The following is a 13,480-nucleotide window of genomic DNA, read 5'->3' as shown; positions in this document are numbered from 1 at the left end:
TGTCTTTGGAAAACTGAGTTCTTATTTTTAAAAAACACAATGCACACAGATTTTGGAATTAAAAACAATTGAGTGCTAACTCTATTTCCCTCACTTCTAGCCATGAAAGGTCCTTATGCTTCATTCTTACTGTTCTTACCCTGGTGTTTTTTGCCTCCTTAATCTCTCTGAGCCTTGTTTTTTCCATCGGTAAAGTGGGTTGGCTTTCCCCTATTTTGAAGAATGGATTGTGGGGATTAAATGAAGCAACAGTAGAAGCTCAGGGTATGGCACCATAGGTGTTCCATGAATGCTGATTCTCCTTTCCTTTAGTTTGTGTTCTCTCTAGTTTGGAGCACGTGAACTCATTCTTACATACCTCTTTCATCATGTAAACTTTTAACCCTAATGAATGAGGTTGCTTATTATAATATTTCTATAGGAAACGAATTCAAATACCAGAAAGCCATTTCTTCTCTCCATGTTTTCATCTTATGTTGATAAGGGAACAGTCCCACCCTTTATTCTCACTTCAAAATGTCACTCCCTTAGGGAGTGGAAAGGGACTGTAGGTCTAGGGAGAGCTGTGTGAGTGGAGAGACAGGGGAAGGGTACAGGGCAATATTTACATAAATTGTAAATTTGTTGTTTATATCAGATCCAGAGTACTGTGGGAGCAGGCTGTATTAAAAATTGGGCTTAGATAATTTTTAGTTATAAATGGACACAGTATCTTTATTTTATTTGTTTGCTTATTTTTTTTTAATGTGGTGTCGAGGATTGAACCCAGTGCCTCATACATGCTAGGCAAGTGTGCTATGCTGAGCCACAACCCCAGCAGCCCTTAGATAAGCCATTTAATGGAAGCTGAGTTTTTGTAGAAGAATAATCTCTACTTATAAACTGCTAGTAATAAAAGTTTCATTATTTAGAAATAGATATGTTTAAAGTTTTCTTTGGTTACAGACAATTACTAGTGCATCTGATGTTCTCTTTAGTTATTTTAGATTAAAAGATCAATTCTGGCCCGGGATATAGGTCATCTTTCAAAGACTATGGCATATTCAAATGAGAAGGTCATGAAGTGATAGAACTTGACTAAAAATTTATAAATATATATTTTGTGCTCTTGATTATACTAGATATATGCACTTTAGAAAGTTGCTTAATATAAGAGTATTTTGGCTGAAATTTTAAAATTCCCTCTCAAAGATGATCTTGTAGTAATTTCATATGTGACAATTTGATTTTAGCAGGGACTGGGTTAATGAGTGGTTAAGATGCAGCATTTGCTTCCTCCCTATGTAGAGCCTTATTAACTTCTAAACCTTAGTGAATGGAAACCCTTTTGCTCTGGAGGTTTGCATGAGGGAATTGGGAGTGGTGGAGGACACACGCATGAGCAGATGTGCCAGAGCATTTCACAGCACAAAGGTGAAGATAGGTGGATAGAGGGGGAGTCTGCTGCAAGTCTGCTTCTCTACACGTTCTTACTTGTGGTGATGTGCAAACAATTATACTGGAACTGGATATCCACTTTCACACTGGGCATCCGCCTGGAAGAGCGATGGGCAGCTGATGGGAAAGCTCTCAAACAACAGGCAGTGCCACAGCAGGTGCATGTTTTCAGCTTTTGTACCTCCTGTTTGATCCTTGCCTCAAAAAGTTAAATTTGGTTTCTGGTATTTGAAACTATTTTTCCTGTACTACTATTCTTATTTTGAGCTGTGTAAATGGATACAAATATCCTACTTTATGAATTAAAATACTTGATTCTGGAATATGGTTTAAAGAAGAGCCTTTTAAAACCCTTTTTTAACAAAGTTCTGTTTGGGATTTTGAGAAATGAAAGAAATCTTATTTTTATTTTATTTCTTTATAGTTTTTGCATTTGGAAGAGCTCCAGTACTTGCTGCTGTTACAATACTGCTTATCTAAATAGATGATGGTTGTCTCTTTAAAAAATTTGTTCTAATTAGTTATACATGATAGTAGAATGCATTTTGACACATCATACATAAATGGAGAACAACTTCTCATTTGTCTGGTTATACATGAAAATGGTTGTCTTTTGTTTTGAGGTGTTTGAGGAACAGCTTGAGGTCTCACTTGGCAGTTTTCCAGTATGAAACCTGAGATAAATCCCTTGGCCTTTTATAAGAGCAAATTGTTAAGTAAAGCAGAAAGAGTTCTCAAATGAGTTGTGGTGAAGTGGCTTCTTTCTTATAAATGAATTTATATAAATAAAAAAAATTTTTAAATCTTTTTATTTTTGTTATAAAAGCATCTGTGATAAGCATACATATGTGTGTGCATATCATATGTATATATGAGTCTTTTGCTAGGTTCATTGTACAGAAAATCAAGTTGCACTTGAATTTAAGGTTTTAAAAAACTGGATTTTATTGTCTTGAGCAATGTCTTGTATTTGAATTTCTGGTTTAGAAGTCAAGCAATTCAGTTTTTTTTTTTTGGATAGTATAATTATTTAGATTATTAAAGGACTTGGGGGAAGCATGAGATAAGTTTCATTATAAAAAGTGGGCAGAAAAAAAGGAATAGCTTGTGTATAGTAAAGTATATTTTTCTTGGATCAGATTGTGCAGAGCTACTAAGGAAGGGAATTTTAGGTGTACTATGAAATGAATACTCTTGATAATTGTTTTATCATATTCTTTTTATATTGTTCTTAGATATTTACTCTCCCAATTAGAAAGTCTTTCTTTTCATTGTGTACTTAACACGTTCAGTAGTTCATTTCCATTGTGTTCAGCTGGGGCAAATATGAAGCACCACCTTAAATTATTCTTTATCTTGATTTTTTTTTTTTTCCAGTGCTGGGGATTGAACCCAGGGTCTTGTGCATGTGAGGCAAGCACTCTATTCTTTATCTTGTATCCTTAAATGCTAGTAGTTTCTTTTTAATAAGAAGTCATTAAGGGAGTAAGTTTAGTCGGAAGAAAGTATTCTCAGTATTTTTAAATTAGAAAATGCAGTAATACCAACTACATTTAGTTCCAAGAATTTATTAGCCTTTTTATTCTTTGGCTATTCTGTTTAAAAACAACTTATATTAAAATTTGTTAGCTTTTCTTTTTTTTTCCTTTCTAATAGAAAAATCCTAAGAAGAGATTTAGATTCAGATTTTTGTTTGTTTGTTATTATGTCAGTGTATCTGATTTAGCTAACTTTTGTAATGTATTCTTGACTGAACAGAAAGTTGGAGTGACTGGTCCCCCTGATCCACAAGTCCGCTGCCCCTCTGTCATTGAATTTGGAAAGTATGAAATTCACACCTGGTATTCCTCTCCATATCCTCAAGAATACTCAAGGTATGTTTTGAGAGATCTTTTAGTTTCTTTTTAGTTTCATAGGACTCTAGAAGTAGAAGGGAGACTAAAGTGTTCTAGTTTAGTTCATTTTTTACATTTGAAGAAACTGGGGCTTTTTAAAATGTCCATAAACTGTAGCATTCTTTGGCAATCACTTAATCCTGACTGGCTTTTAGATTTTCTTTTCTGTAACTTTTCCAAAAGCTATTGTTTATAATTAGAAATCTTAGGCATGAGGCAGAATGAAAGAGGAATGTTTTTTCTTTAAGAGAAATTTGCTTTAGTGTGTGTGTGTATGTGTGTGTGTGTATGTGGTGCTGGGGATTGAACCCATGGCCTTGTGCATGCAAGGCAAGCACTCTACCAACTGAGCTATATCTTGACACTAGTTTTTTTTTTTTTCTTTCTTTTCTTAACAAGAAAGAATTTTACATATATATAAAGTTTCACTTGTAGTTTTGATCTAAATTTTTATAATTTAACAAACTTTGTCAATAGTATGTTTTCCCAGGCAAAATTGGACAAGTGTTATAGGACAAAATTATATATAAAATAGATAGCTTGGATTTCTAGATATAGAAATTGCCCACTCTGAAGCTTTTGGGGAAGTAACGTGCATGGTAGAGCCATATTTATTTCATGACTTAGCTTGACGTTTATAAACAGTGCAACCTTAGAAGCCACTCAACTACTCTGTGTCAGTTTCCTCATCTGTAAAGTGGAGATACTAACAGTACTTAAATCATAGTGTTATTGTGAACATTAAATGAGTTAAAACATGTAAATCACTTTGTTTTATAATGTCAATTATATGTTAAGTGCTCAATAATGTCAATTGTAATTTTCCTTTAGGGTTGAAATGAAAAGAGAGAAAAAGATGCAATAAAAGTTAAACACTAGTTTATCATTTGTTGCATAGCAGTCACATTAATGCTTCCCAGTCTTTGAACTACTTATGCATTCTACAGTCTCCCAGTTAGCAGGTGTTGTAAGGAATAATAAGTTATGGTGCTTTGTGGGTTAAACTACAACAACATATACTTTGAGTTTTATAATATGTAAAAACTATGACATGGATTATTTCCAAGAAGCTGAAAATAGATCCAAAGAGTTGTTAAAATTGTCTGCCACTAAAAGTGTCTTTTAATTTTTTCTTTCCATATAATAACTTGCCAATGTGGTTCCAAGTCTATAGCAGAAATAGAAAACTAGAAGCGGCAGTGCTATTATAGACCCTAACTTCAGTGAAGTAACAACAAAAAAAAAAGAGACAAAAACAAAACTTGACAAACTAACAAGCTCATCAAACACATTTGGGAACCATACTGTAGAATTAGTTGACGGTAAACAACTGATTCGTAGACTGTGGTATTATCTTTAAGTTAGTACTCTTATATCATGGAATAATAATTTGAATTTGTTCAGAGAAGGTTAAATTATGTATATGTTACAAGAAAGCGGGAAACTTCTTCAGCTACCCTTCAGAACTCTGGTATTCAAGGTGACTCATTTCTTGGGAGTTTTGTATAGCCGGATTCTCTTGTGTGATCCAGAAGAAATATGCTGAGAAATTAATTTATTTGTCAAGTAAATCATATTATTACTTTAAAGTGAGCTGTTCATAAGCTGTCCACATCAGAGGAGCACTCAACTTAAGAGAAGAAAGTCAGGGGTTGTAGTAAAGATAGATTATCTCTTCTACTCAGTGGAGAAATAGAAACAGAGTGCCAACATTAGTTAGCACTTGCTTTTCAAGAGATGATGAGAATGGAACTATGAACTGTTGTTTTTTAAGATATTAAAAGGATTTGTTGAAATTGTTGCCTTTTGTTCTGTGAGAGTGTCACTAGAAACTGATGTGAGGGACCTGGTTACCAGCAAAGTGGTAAATGTTACCTGCAGAAAATAAGTAACCAAAAAAGTATCATAAAAATCATTAATAGAAGGCAGAAATAGGATAGGAAGTATGAAATTCTGCTTTCTTTTTTTAAAAAATTTTTTAGTTGTAAATAGACACAATACCTTTATTTTGTTTATTTATTTTTATGAGGTATTAAGGATCGAACCCTGAGCCTCACACATGTGAAGCAAATGTTCTGGCACACAAGTGTTCTGCTGAGCCACAACACCAGCCCCTAAAATTCAGCTTTCTTAAAGCAGAGTTTTGGACATTTCCTATACATTTTCTTATCCATTGTGGTGCCTTCAATTTTCCATTAGAATATAGTAATTCATTAGCATCTTTAGTAATTATGAATTTTTTAATGTATTTTCTTGCTTCTGTATTTTTTTAAAAACTACCTATATCTATCTAAATGCATTTGCTTCCTAGTTCTTTTAAACTTGAGCTGACTGAAATGTTCAGAGATCTTGTATGTCCCAAATAATAAAGCTCTATCCTTAATTTTTTAATACCTACTTATTATTCTGTACTAAATTATTTTCTTATTGCTAAAGGTTATAAACACATTTTAAAAGTTTAAATCCCAAGGCCTACAAAAATAGGGCAATTTGAAGAAACAAAAAAGAATAGCTCACCTGAAGAAAAATTTTTAGGGAAACGGGATTATGCCTGAGAGAGTTTCCCATAATATCCAAATATTTGTATGTGCATTGTGTATTAAGTAAATTAATCCCTGGCTTTAAAAATAATGGTAATGAAGCAACAATTCTATTTTATTTCCATCAATTTAGTTAAGTCTATGACATTGAATGATATAAAACAAGAGTTTTCTCCATCAGGGCCATTTGATGCACAAAGCAGAAAAGTTTGGAGACCTCTACTTTACCATTGAAAACATGACAGATAGGCTCAAGGCAAAAGAAATTGTCATTAGCAGGTACCCTATTCTGAATTGTTGAGAGTTTAGCTTGAGAATAACTTTTTGCTATGAGATTATTTCAATGTCTCGACAAGGCAGATTCCCATATAATAAAGTTGCTTAGGAAGTTTCTTTGATTTTCTACCTGAGTTGACTTGATGCATAGATTATGAAATTGTCAGTAGAACCAGGTTTGATTTTTTTTTTTCCATAATCCCAGTTACTGAGGAAGAAACCACACAGAATCCTTACTGTCTTTGGCTATTAAATGAAGTAAAACGGATGAAAGGAAAACAAAATTAATAATGAATAATTGCAGCTGTAATTACAATTCATTGAACTGAACATCTCTGCAATAATTTTGTGAGGTGAATATTTCTGTATTCAGAGAAGACAAGAGTCCAGCAGTCATATTTGAGAAATTATGGTTTGTAAGTGACAGAACTAGGATTTAAGCCCACTTCTCTCTTCCCACATAGCCATATCTTCAGCCACTTGTGTTGAACTGTATGAATCATGTTAATCTAGATTGGGCTCACTTGGCTTGTACCTTAATTTTTGATTTAAGTAATATTTGGTGTAATTTTTGTTATATTAAAGTTTCACTACAGGTTGTCAATTATGAAGACCACACAGACTGCTACTATCTTGGGCAGTGTTTAAAAGCCACAGTTATTCTAGAAACTCCCAGAAGGAAAATCTGTATTATTCTAGAAGTAAGGGGATTACATATAGCTGCAGCCTAATCCTGATTTTACAAGCTGAGGTATCATCACATTGATGAAGCTGAGCAAAAAAAGATGTAGGTACTATCAGCAGGAGGATCACCAAAAGTAGCCCCCACTAGAATTCTCTAGGGCTAGGAGTATACAAAATCTTTATAACTGCATTTAATTTCATGTAGTTTAATGTTCTTTGTATAGAATATATTTTCCCAATGTAAGAACTGCAGACATTTATATTTTACTAAAAGAAAGTTTTGTTTTTCCAATTTTTTCAGGCCATTCCCTTTAGATTAAAAATCGTCATCCAAATGGGCTTGATTCTGATAAAATCAGGGACTTTAAAAGTATTTTCAACAAGAAATATTTTGGAATAAAGTAGATGTTAACACTTGCTTTTACTTTATTGTTTTTCATTTAATAAGGTTTGCTAGAGATTTTAATTATTAAAATGTTCTATATCTTACAATTCTAATGTATGGCATGGACTCAATTTAGCAGATGAGACTTAGCAGTAATTTTCTTAGAGATTTCATTTCTTTCAGTGTTTTCTTGAGCAACCTGGTTACTATTAAAACTTAAAAAAAAAAAGGCCTTTTCTCACAGACCATCGGGAATAAATTGTACTTTCGTTTCTTTGTTTTATAAATATTTCCTGAAAAGTAGCATTTGTTGAATATTTATTGCCTTTTTACTTGACAGATGAAATTATATGTTATCACGTACAATACAGTGTCTAAGTATTACAGACATTGTGAAATGACTCAAATGTAGCTAATTAGCATAAATTGTACTGTATTTTCTTCTCTCTGTACAGAGATGTAACAGTTGGATTGGATGAAAAAGTTAGCATTCATCTTTACTGTAATATGGAAAACTTAGGTAGTCTGACAGTTTTTTTTTCCTTCTATTTTTCTTTTTAATATTTTTTAAAACACAGCATTTTGCTTAGGTTTCTCAGATTAACATTTTAGGAAATATTTAATTGTGATATTTAGCTCTCAAAATGAAAACTTTTTACTCAAGTATAGTAGTGTTACTTCTGTATTTTCAACTTCTGACAATTTTAAATTGTTTTTTAGCACAGACAATTAAAGGTAAATAGTGGATAGTTGGGGGAGTGCTATTTGTCCACCTTCCTTTTAAGAATCTTCCAAATTCAGATATTCACAAAGACAGTTTGATGGTTGTGGGTCACCTTTAAGATTTAAACCCATTATTCTTTTTTTTAAAATTAATATTTACTTTTTAGGTATAGATGGACACAACACAATGCCTTTATTTATTTATTTTTTTTAATGTGGTGCTGAGGATCAAACTCGGTCCCGTCCTTGCTAGGCGAGCCCTCTACCTCTGAGCCACAATCCCAGCCCAAGATTTAGATAATACATTTAGTGCCCACATTGGATGATGAGGTTTATAACTGAAGCCGTTTCATTTCTAGATTTGTAGCTCTGGTGGTAAAGAAGGAAAAGGCTATTTTAGCTTACTGCTATTTCTCCTTTGATTGGTGGGGTTTGGAGCAGGATGCAAAGAAAATAAGCAAAATAGCCTAGGACATGTTTCTTTTCCATACTCTTGGCTCTTGCTTCTTGACTTTATAATGTTAGTCATTATTTGTTGCACTCAATATTTTGTAATGATTTTTGTATTAATGATATGACTTCAGGTTATGTTGGTGTAGTTACTATTAGATTTTAGAAAATAATATTGCATATTATAGACAAATTTTATACCAGAACAGTTTCTTGGAAGCTTTCAGTATGTAGAATGGCAGTTTTAAATAAAACATGACATAAGGTTATATGGGAAGAATTAGTGCACATTGCAAGTCTTCTAGGGAGAAGGAAAGATAATCACATGGTCTTTTCCATCCTTATATGAGCATGAAATGCTTAGTGCATACAGGACTGTATACCATAAATATACCTCAGGAAAGGCTTTAGTAGAATGTTAGATGTTTTCAGATAAATTATAATCATGCTACAAATGCTGCTTCCAAAGTGGGAACTTGAAAAAATGTTTGTGGTCTTCACACTTTAATAAATCAGACATTTTTTGTGTATATTAATCTACTTAGCAAATATTTAATTCTAAGGTAATCTTTTAAGCCTAACTGAACTGATGGTGATTAAATTAATGAGATTTAAAAATTTCCTTCCATCTCTGTTCTTAAAATATGAGATAAGATATAGTAATTTATTTGAATTGCATATTTTGTCATTTTACTAGCTAGTATGTTTGCACATAATAGTTTTTAATGATGGTATCAGTCTCAGGTTATCAAGATTCAACAGTTGTGGATAATAGATCAGGATGTAGGGAAACCAACTTTGAGCTGAGGATACATGGGGTATGTATTTTATACCAGAAGAAACTTTTGGCATTGTGAATTCAGGCTACATGGGTGTCAAGGCCACTAATTTTTAAAAAATTTAGGGTATGTGTCTGTTATTATCTTATAAATTGTTCTAATCACTTTATTGCCAAGCTCCTAATAAAGGAATATTATTAAGGAAGGGGTTAAACTACTACTAAATAGCAAGTCTATTGAATAAATATAAACTAACAACTGAGGACACCTAAAAGAATAATGTGAGCCTTTATTTTACTTGTTGAATGATAGACTTTTGACTTACACAACTTCATATAGTAACTTAACCAGGGAGAGAGCCAGAACTTTAGTGGTAGAAAGTAGAAAAGAGGTAGTATAGTATGTCCCACTTTGCCAAAACATATTCAGTATTATAATTTATACTTAAAAACATTTACAGAGTATTTTTAGAGTATACACTATGTGTCCATTTTACTCACCACTATATATACACCTTGTGTACCTCCACAAGGCCTCATAAGTGATAAGCATTCAAGAAATATTTAATTCCCCAAATAATGGATTAATGAAGAAATAAATGACAAAGGAAGAAAAAAATGTATAGATCAACAAAACTATCTTCACTTATTTGTGTGTTTGGAAGATAGACTTTATTTTGCTTATTAGAGATTCTTAAGGAGGAAAGAATGTGAGATTTTCATATCAAGTAACTTAAAGACTGAAAGAACACTGAACTAGATATCTTGTTTTCTCATCTTTGTCCTCCTGCTGTTAATTAATTGACTGCTATTATCTAAATTAATTTAAGTTTTGATTTCTTTCCTTCCTCTCCCTTTCCTTTTCCTCTGTCCTTCTTTCCTGCCTTCCTTCTTTGTTTTTAAAGGGGATAATGATACATTTTCTACTTTTGTAACTGCTTAGTAATGAGACAGTAAAGCGAAGAGTTATGAAAGTTTGAAGATCTGTAAAATATAAAGCCCTGTCTTTTTAAATTATTATTTACAGGTTGCCTAAATTGTATCTTTGTGAGTTTTGTCTAAAATATATGAAAAGTAGAACTATTCTACAGCAGCATATGAAGAAATGTGGTTGGTTTCATCCTCCTGCCAATGAGATTTACCGAAAAAATAATATTTCTGTCTTTGAGGTAAGATAGATTTTTGGTACTTATTTTCCTGTCCATTTCAAAAAGTGTCATCTATATTGCATCTAATTGTACAAGCTGACTTTGGGGTAGGGCAATGTTTTTTTTACTATTGTTCACTCACTACTGAGTTGGATAATTTAGCTATGTGAGAAGCAGAATTGGACCAACCCAAATGGTACCAAGTTCATAAGTTTGACCTCAAAATAAGTTATTTGGTATTTCATTTAATCAAAGGTATCAGTAATAATATATCTTAGTATTTTAGTGCCACTATAAAGGAAAATGTATTGCTAATTATAATTTTTAAACTGTATTTGTAGATGCCAATTTTGCATATGTAAGATGTGATAAAAATGCATCTTAGAATCTATGAAATACAACATTTAAATGAAAAGATTTCTATTATTTATTTAAAAGGAATATCTTACAGAGAGGCACCAAGAGCATTCGTAAATCTTAAGATCATCATGTTAAGACAAATGCTATATCTGTGAGTCTGTGTTGCTGTTAATAGTAACCTTTAAGTTCTTGATTCTCAGCATCATACAGTGAATGCCAGGTATTGAGGACTTGTTATGATCAGTCCTGTTAATTAATACAGTAATAGAATTTTAGGTTGCCTGGGTCCACTCAGACTTTCACTTTCTTGGTCTTTCCTAAGACTTTATTTTAGTTGATTAATAAAGGAGCTCTTCATCTTGCGAGTTAGGAGCATCAGATATGGAATATAGTCCTGTTTACCCAAAATCAGATTGCTTCTCAACTTAAGCATGCATTGTTACATATTTTAAAAGAAGTCATATTAAGTTAATTAGATTGTTGAAGAGTTCAGTTAGCATGCCAGACAATGTCTTGGGAACTAATGTGGTTATCCTGGCAGTCAGGAACATCAGGAGCAGTAGTGTGTAGTGCTCTTGATCCTGGCCAACCTAAGACACTTTTTTAGGGTCTTAACTAGAAACCTGCTTGGTGCTTCTGAGAAGCAATAATTTATACTCCTTCATGCAGCTTTATTTGGGGGTATAGCTGATCATGGGAGTCAAACCACATTGCTTAAATTGCTGGTAGCGATAGATGTCAGTTATATCATGATTTACCTAATACATGTATTTTAGAAGAGGTTACATTTGGCTCTGTTGTTGAATTGAATACTTTTGAAAATGAATTTTGCCATCCAAAGTATTCCTGTAATTAATCTCAGCAAACTAAATCATTACCTCCCATTGAAGCTATTTTGCTTTGTTGAAAATGGTGTTTTTGTATATTTTGTTGTCTTAAAACAGCAAGTGTCATAATACTGCCATTTCAAAGGGTAGTTTTCAAGTTCTAGTATGTGTTGTTCACTGACAGCTTCTCTTAGGCTATACTACAGATATCTAGAGATACTTGTAACTGGTGCATATTATTATAGGATTAAAGTGACATTCTGCTGATTACTCTATCCTGTTTTTTTCCTCTAGGTTGATGGGAACGTGAGTACCATTTATTGTCAAAACCTGTGTCTCTTGGCAAAGTTATTTCTTGACCACAAAACACTCTATTATGATGTGGAGCCATTTCTTTTTTATGTACTAACACAGAATGATGTCAAGGGCTGCCACCTTGTTGGCTACTTTTCTAAAGTAAGTATTGTGTCAACTTCAAATGTTTGATTCTTATGGAAATTTGGGGCAGTCTGCTGATTCTCAGTAGGAGACATGGGAGGATGCAACACCTTCTAGGGTATCATTAGCTTTTGGAGAAGGAAAATAGAAAGAGCATTCAGAAACTTACCAACCACTAGAAGATGCTTAGTAACATTCAACACAGTATATTCTCTTAGGAACATGACTACTGGTAATACGCAAGAGGTAAATGACTCCTGTTCCCATGATGATAATAGATAGTACTTGTGAAATAAACACAGTCATTACCTCTCTGAGTTCTTTCTCAGCTTAAATCTTCTCTTCCTAATTTGAATTTTCAAGCATAGACATAAGAATAAGATTGGACCATTTTTATTAAAGAATATTTTCTTTTTCCTTAATCTTCCATTCCTTTAGGGGAAAAAAATTCTAGTCAAACAGCATTTAAAAAAAAAATGTACTTGTATATAAGCAAGCCCATGGTAAACTAAGTGTATAAAACAGTTTAGTGCAAAGTATTGGCTTTATAAGAGTTTCCCAAGGCTACTTCATTAGCTAAATATGTATTTAATAATACATTAACTAATATATAAAAATGTATTTGTATACACATTCAGGACTATTTTGTGTAAAGTTAGCCATAACTAATAGGGAGTGGGGTAAAAATAATGATGAAGAGTGCTACATTGATTCATCATTTTGTAGCATTACAGATTATTTGGGACTCAGATTCCTTTGCTGATCTTAGGCATTGATGTGCTGTTTTTGAGTTGCAGGTGTTGTTGTTGGATGGCATCATTATATTCTTACTCTCCTGGGATGTTTGCTTTGTGGGGAATGGCAGTGGCTTCACGTTGTCTTATCTTCTCCCAGTGGGATGTGGGGTGTCCCCCTCCCCCATGTACATTGCTATTTCCAAAGGACCAGGGCAGTGGTTTTAATTGTTAGTCTTTGTTTCTTAATAATTAGCATTACTATTCATTTTACCAGCCTGTTGTTTAAAACATGGCTTCTTTTTCTCTCCACCAGGAAAAGCACTGCCAACAGAAATACAACGTTTCCTGTATAATGATTCTTCCCCAATACCAGCGTAAGGGCTATGGCAGGTTTCTCATCGATTTCAGTAAGGACTATATTAACATACTTTCTCATTTTATTTTCCTGTGGACCAGATAGATAGTAGAGATTTGTAATGATGTATGGGCTCCTAATATCTCTTGTCATATTTTTGTATAGGTCTTAAAAACTTACAGCCACAAGTTTTTTTGCTTTTGGTTGGACACAAAATATTTTTCAATAGCTAATACTGAATATAATTTTATATGTTCTGTACCAAATATCTTTAATTTTTACCTGTCCATTTACAATGGAGCTTAGTTTATGCAGTAATAAGAACTCACAGCAGTACTGAAAACCTTGTAAAACTATTTAAATCAGTGCTAAAAAGAAGTATAGCAACTGCCGATTTTCATTTCCCCATTATCTGAGAAAATGTATGTGTTTTTTAGTTACACATTT

General features: G+C 32.9%; 1 protein-coding gene across 5 annotated transcripts in view; it reads left to right on the top strand.

Annotated features, from left to right (window-relative positions):
• Positions 1 to 13,480, top strand: part of Kat6a (lysine acetyltransferase 6A) — a 106,198-nt gene that overhangs the window by 77,906 nt on the left and 14,812 nt on the right. For 4 of the 5 annotated variants that reach the window (XM_026409316.2, XM_026409313.2, XM_026409315.2 and 1 more), the window contains 4 exons: positions 3,196 to 3,311; positions 10,196 to 10,337; positions 11,798 to 11,959; positions 12,992 to 13,085. In XM_026409316.2, coding sequence (XP_026265101.2) covers positions 3,196 to 3,311; positions 10,196 to 10,337; positions 11,798 to 11,959; positions 12,992 to 13,085 — 514 coding nt within the window. The remainder of the gene's footprint in view (positions 1 to 3,195; positions 3,312 to 10,195; positions 10,338 to 11,797; positions 11,960 to 12,991; positions 13,086 to 13,480) is intronic. The other variant, XM_026409317.2, reaches the window with a different exon arrangement.

The sequence above is a fragment of the Urocitellus parryii genome, chromosome 14 (assembly GCF_045843805.1).
Source record: "Urocitellus parryii isolate mUroPar1 chromosome 14, mUroPar1.hap1, whole genome shotgun sequence".
Lineage (NCBI taxonomy): Eukaryota > Metazoa > Chordata > Mammalia > Rodentia > Sciuridae > Urocitellus > Urocitellus parryii.
This window is presented reverse-complemented; position numbering and strand designations above follow the sequence as displayed.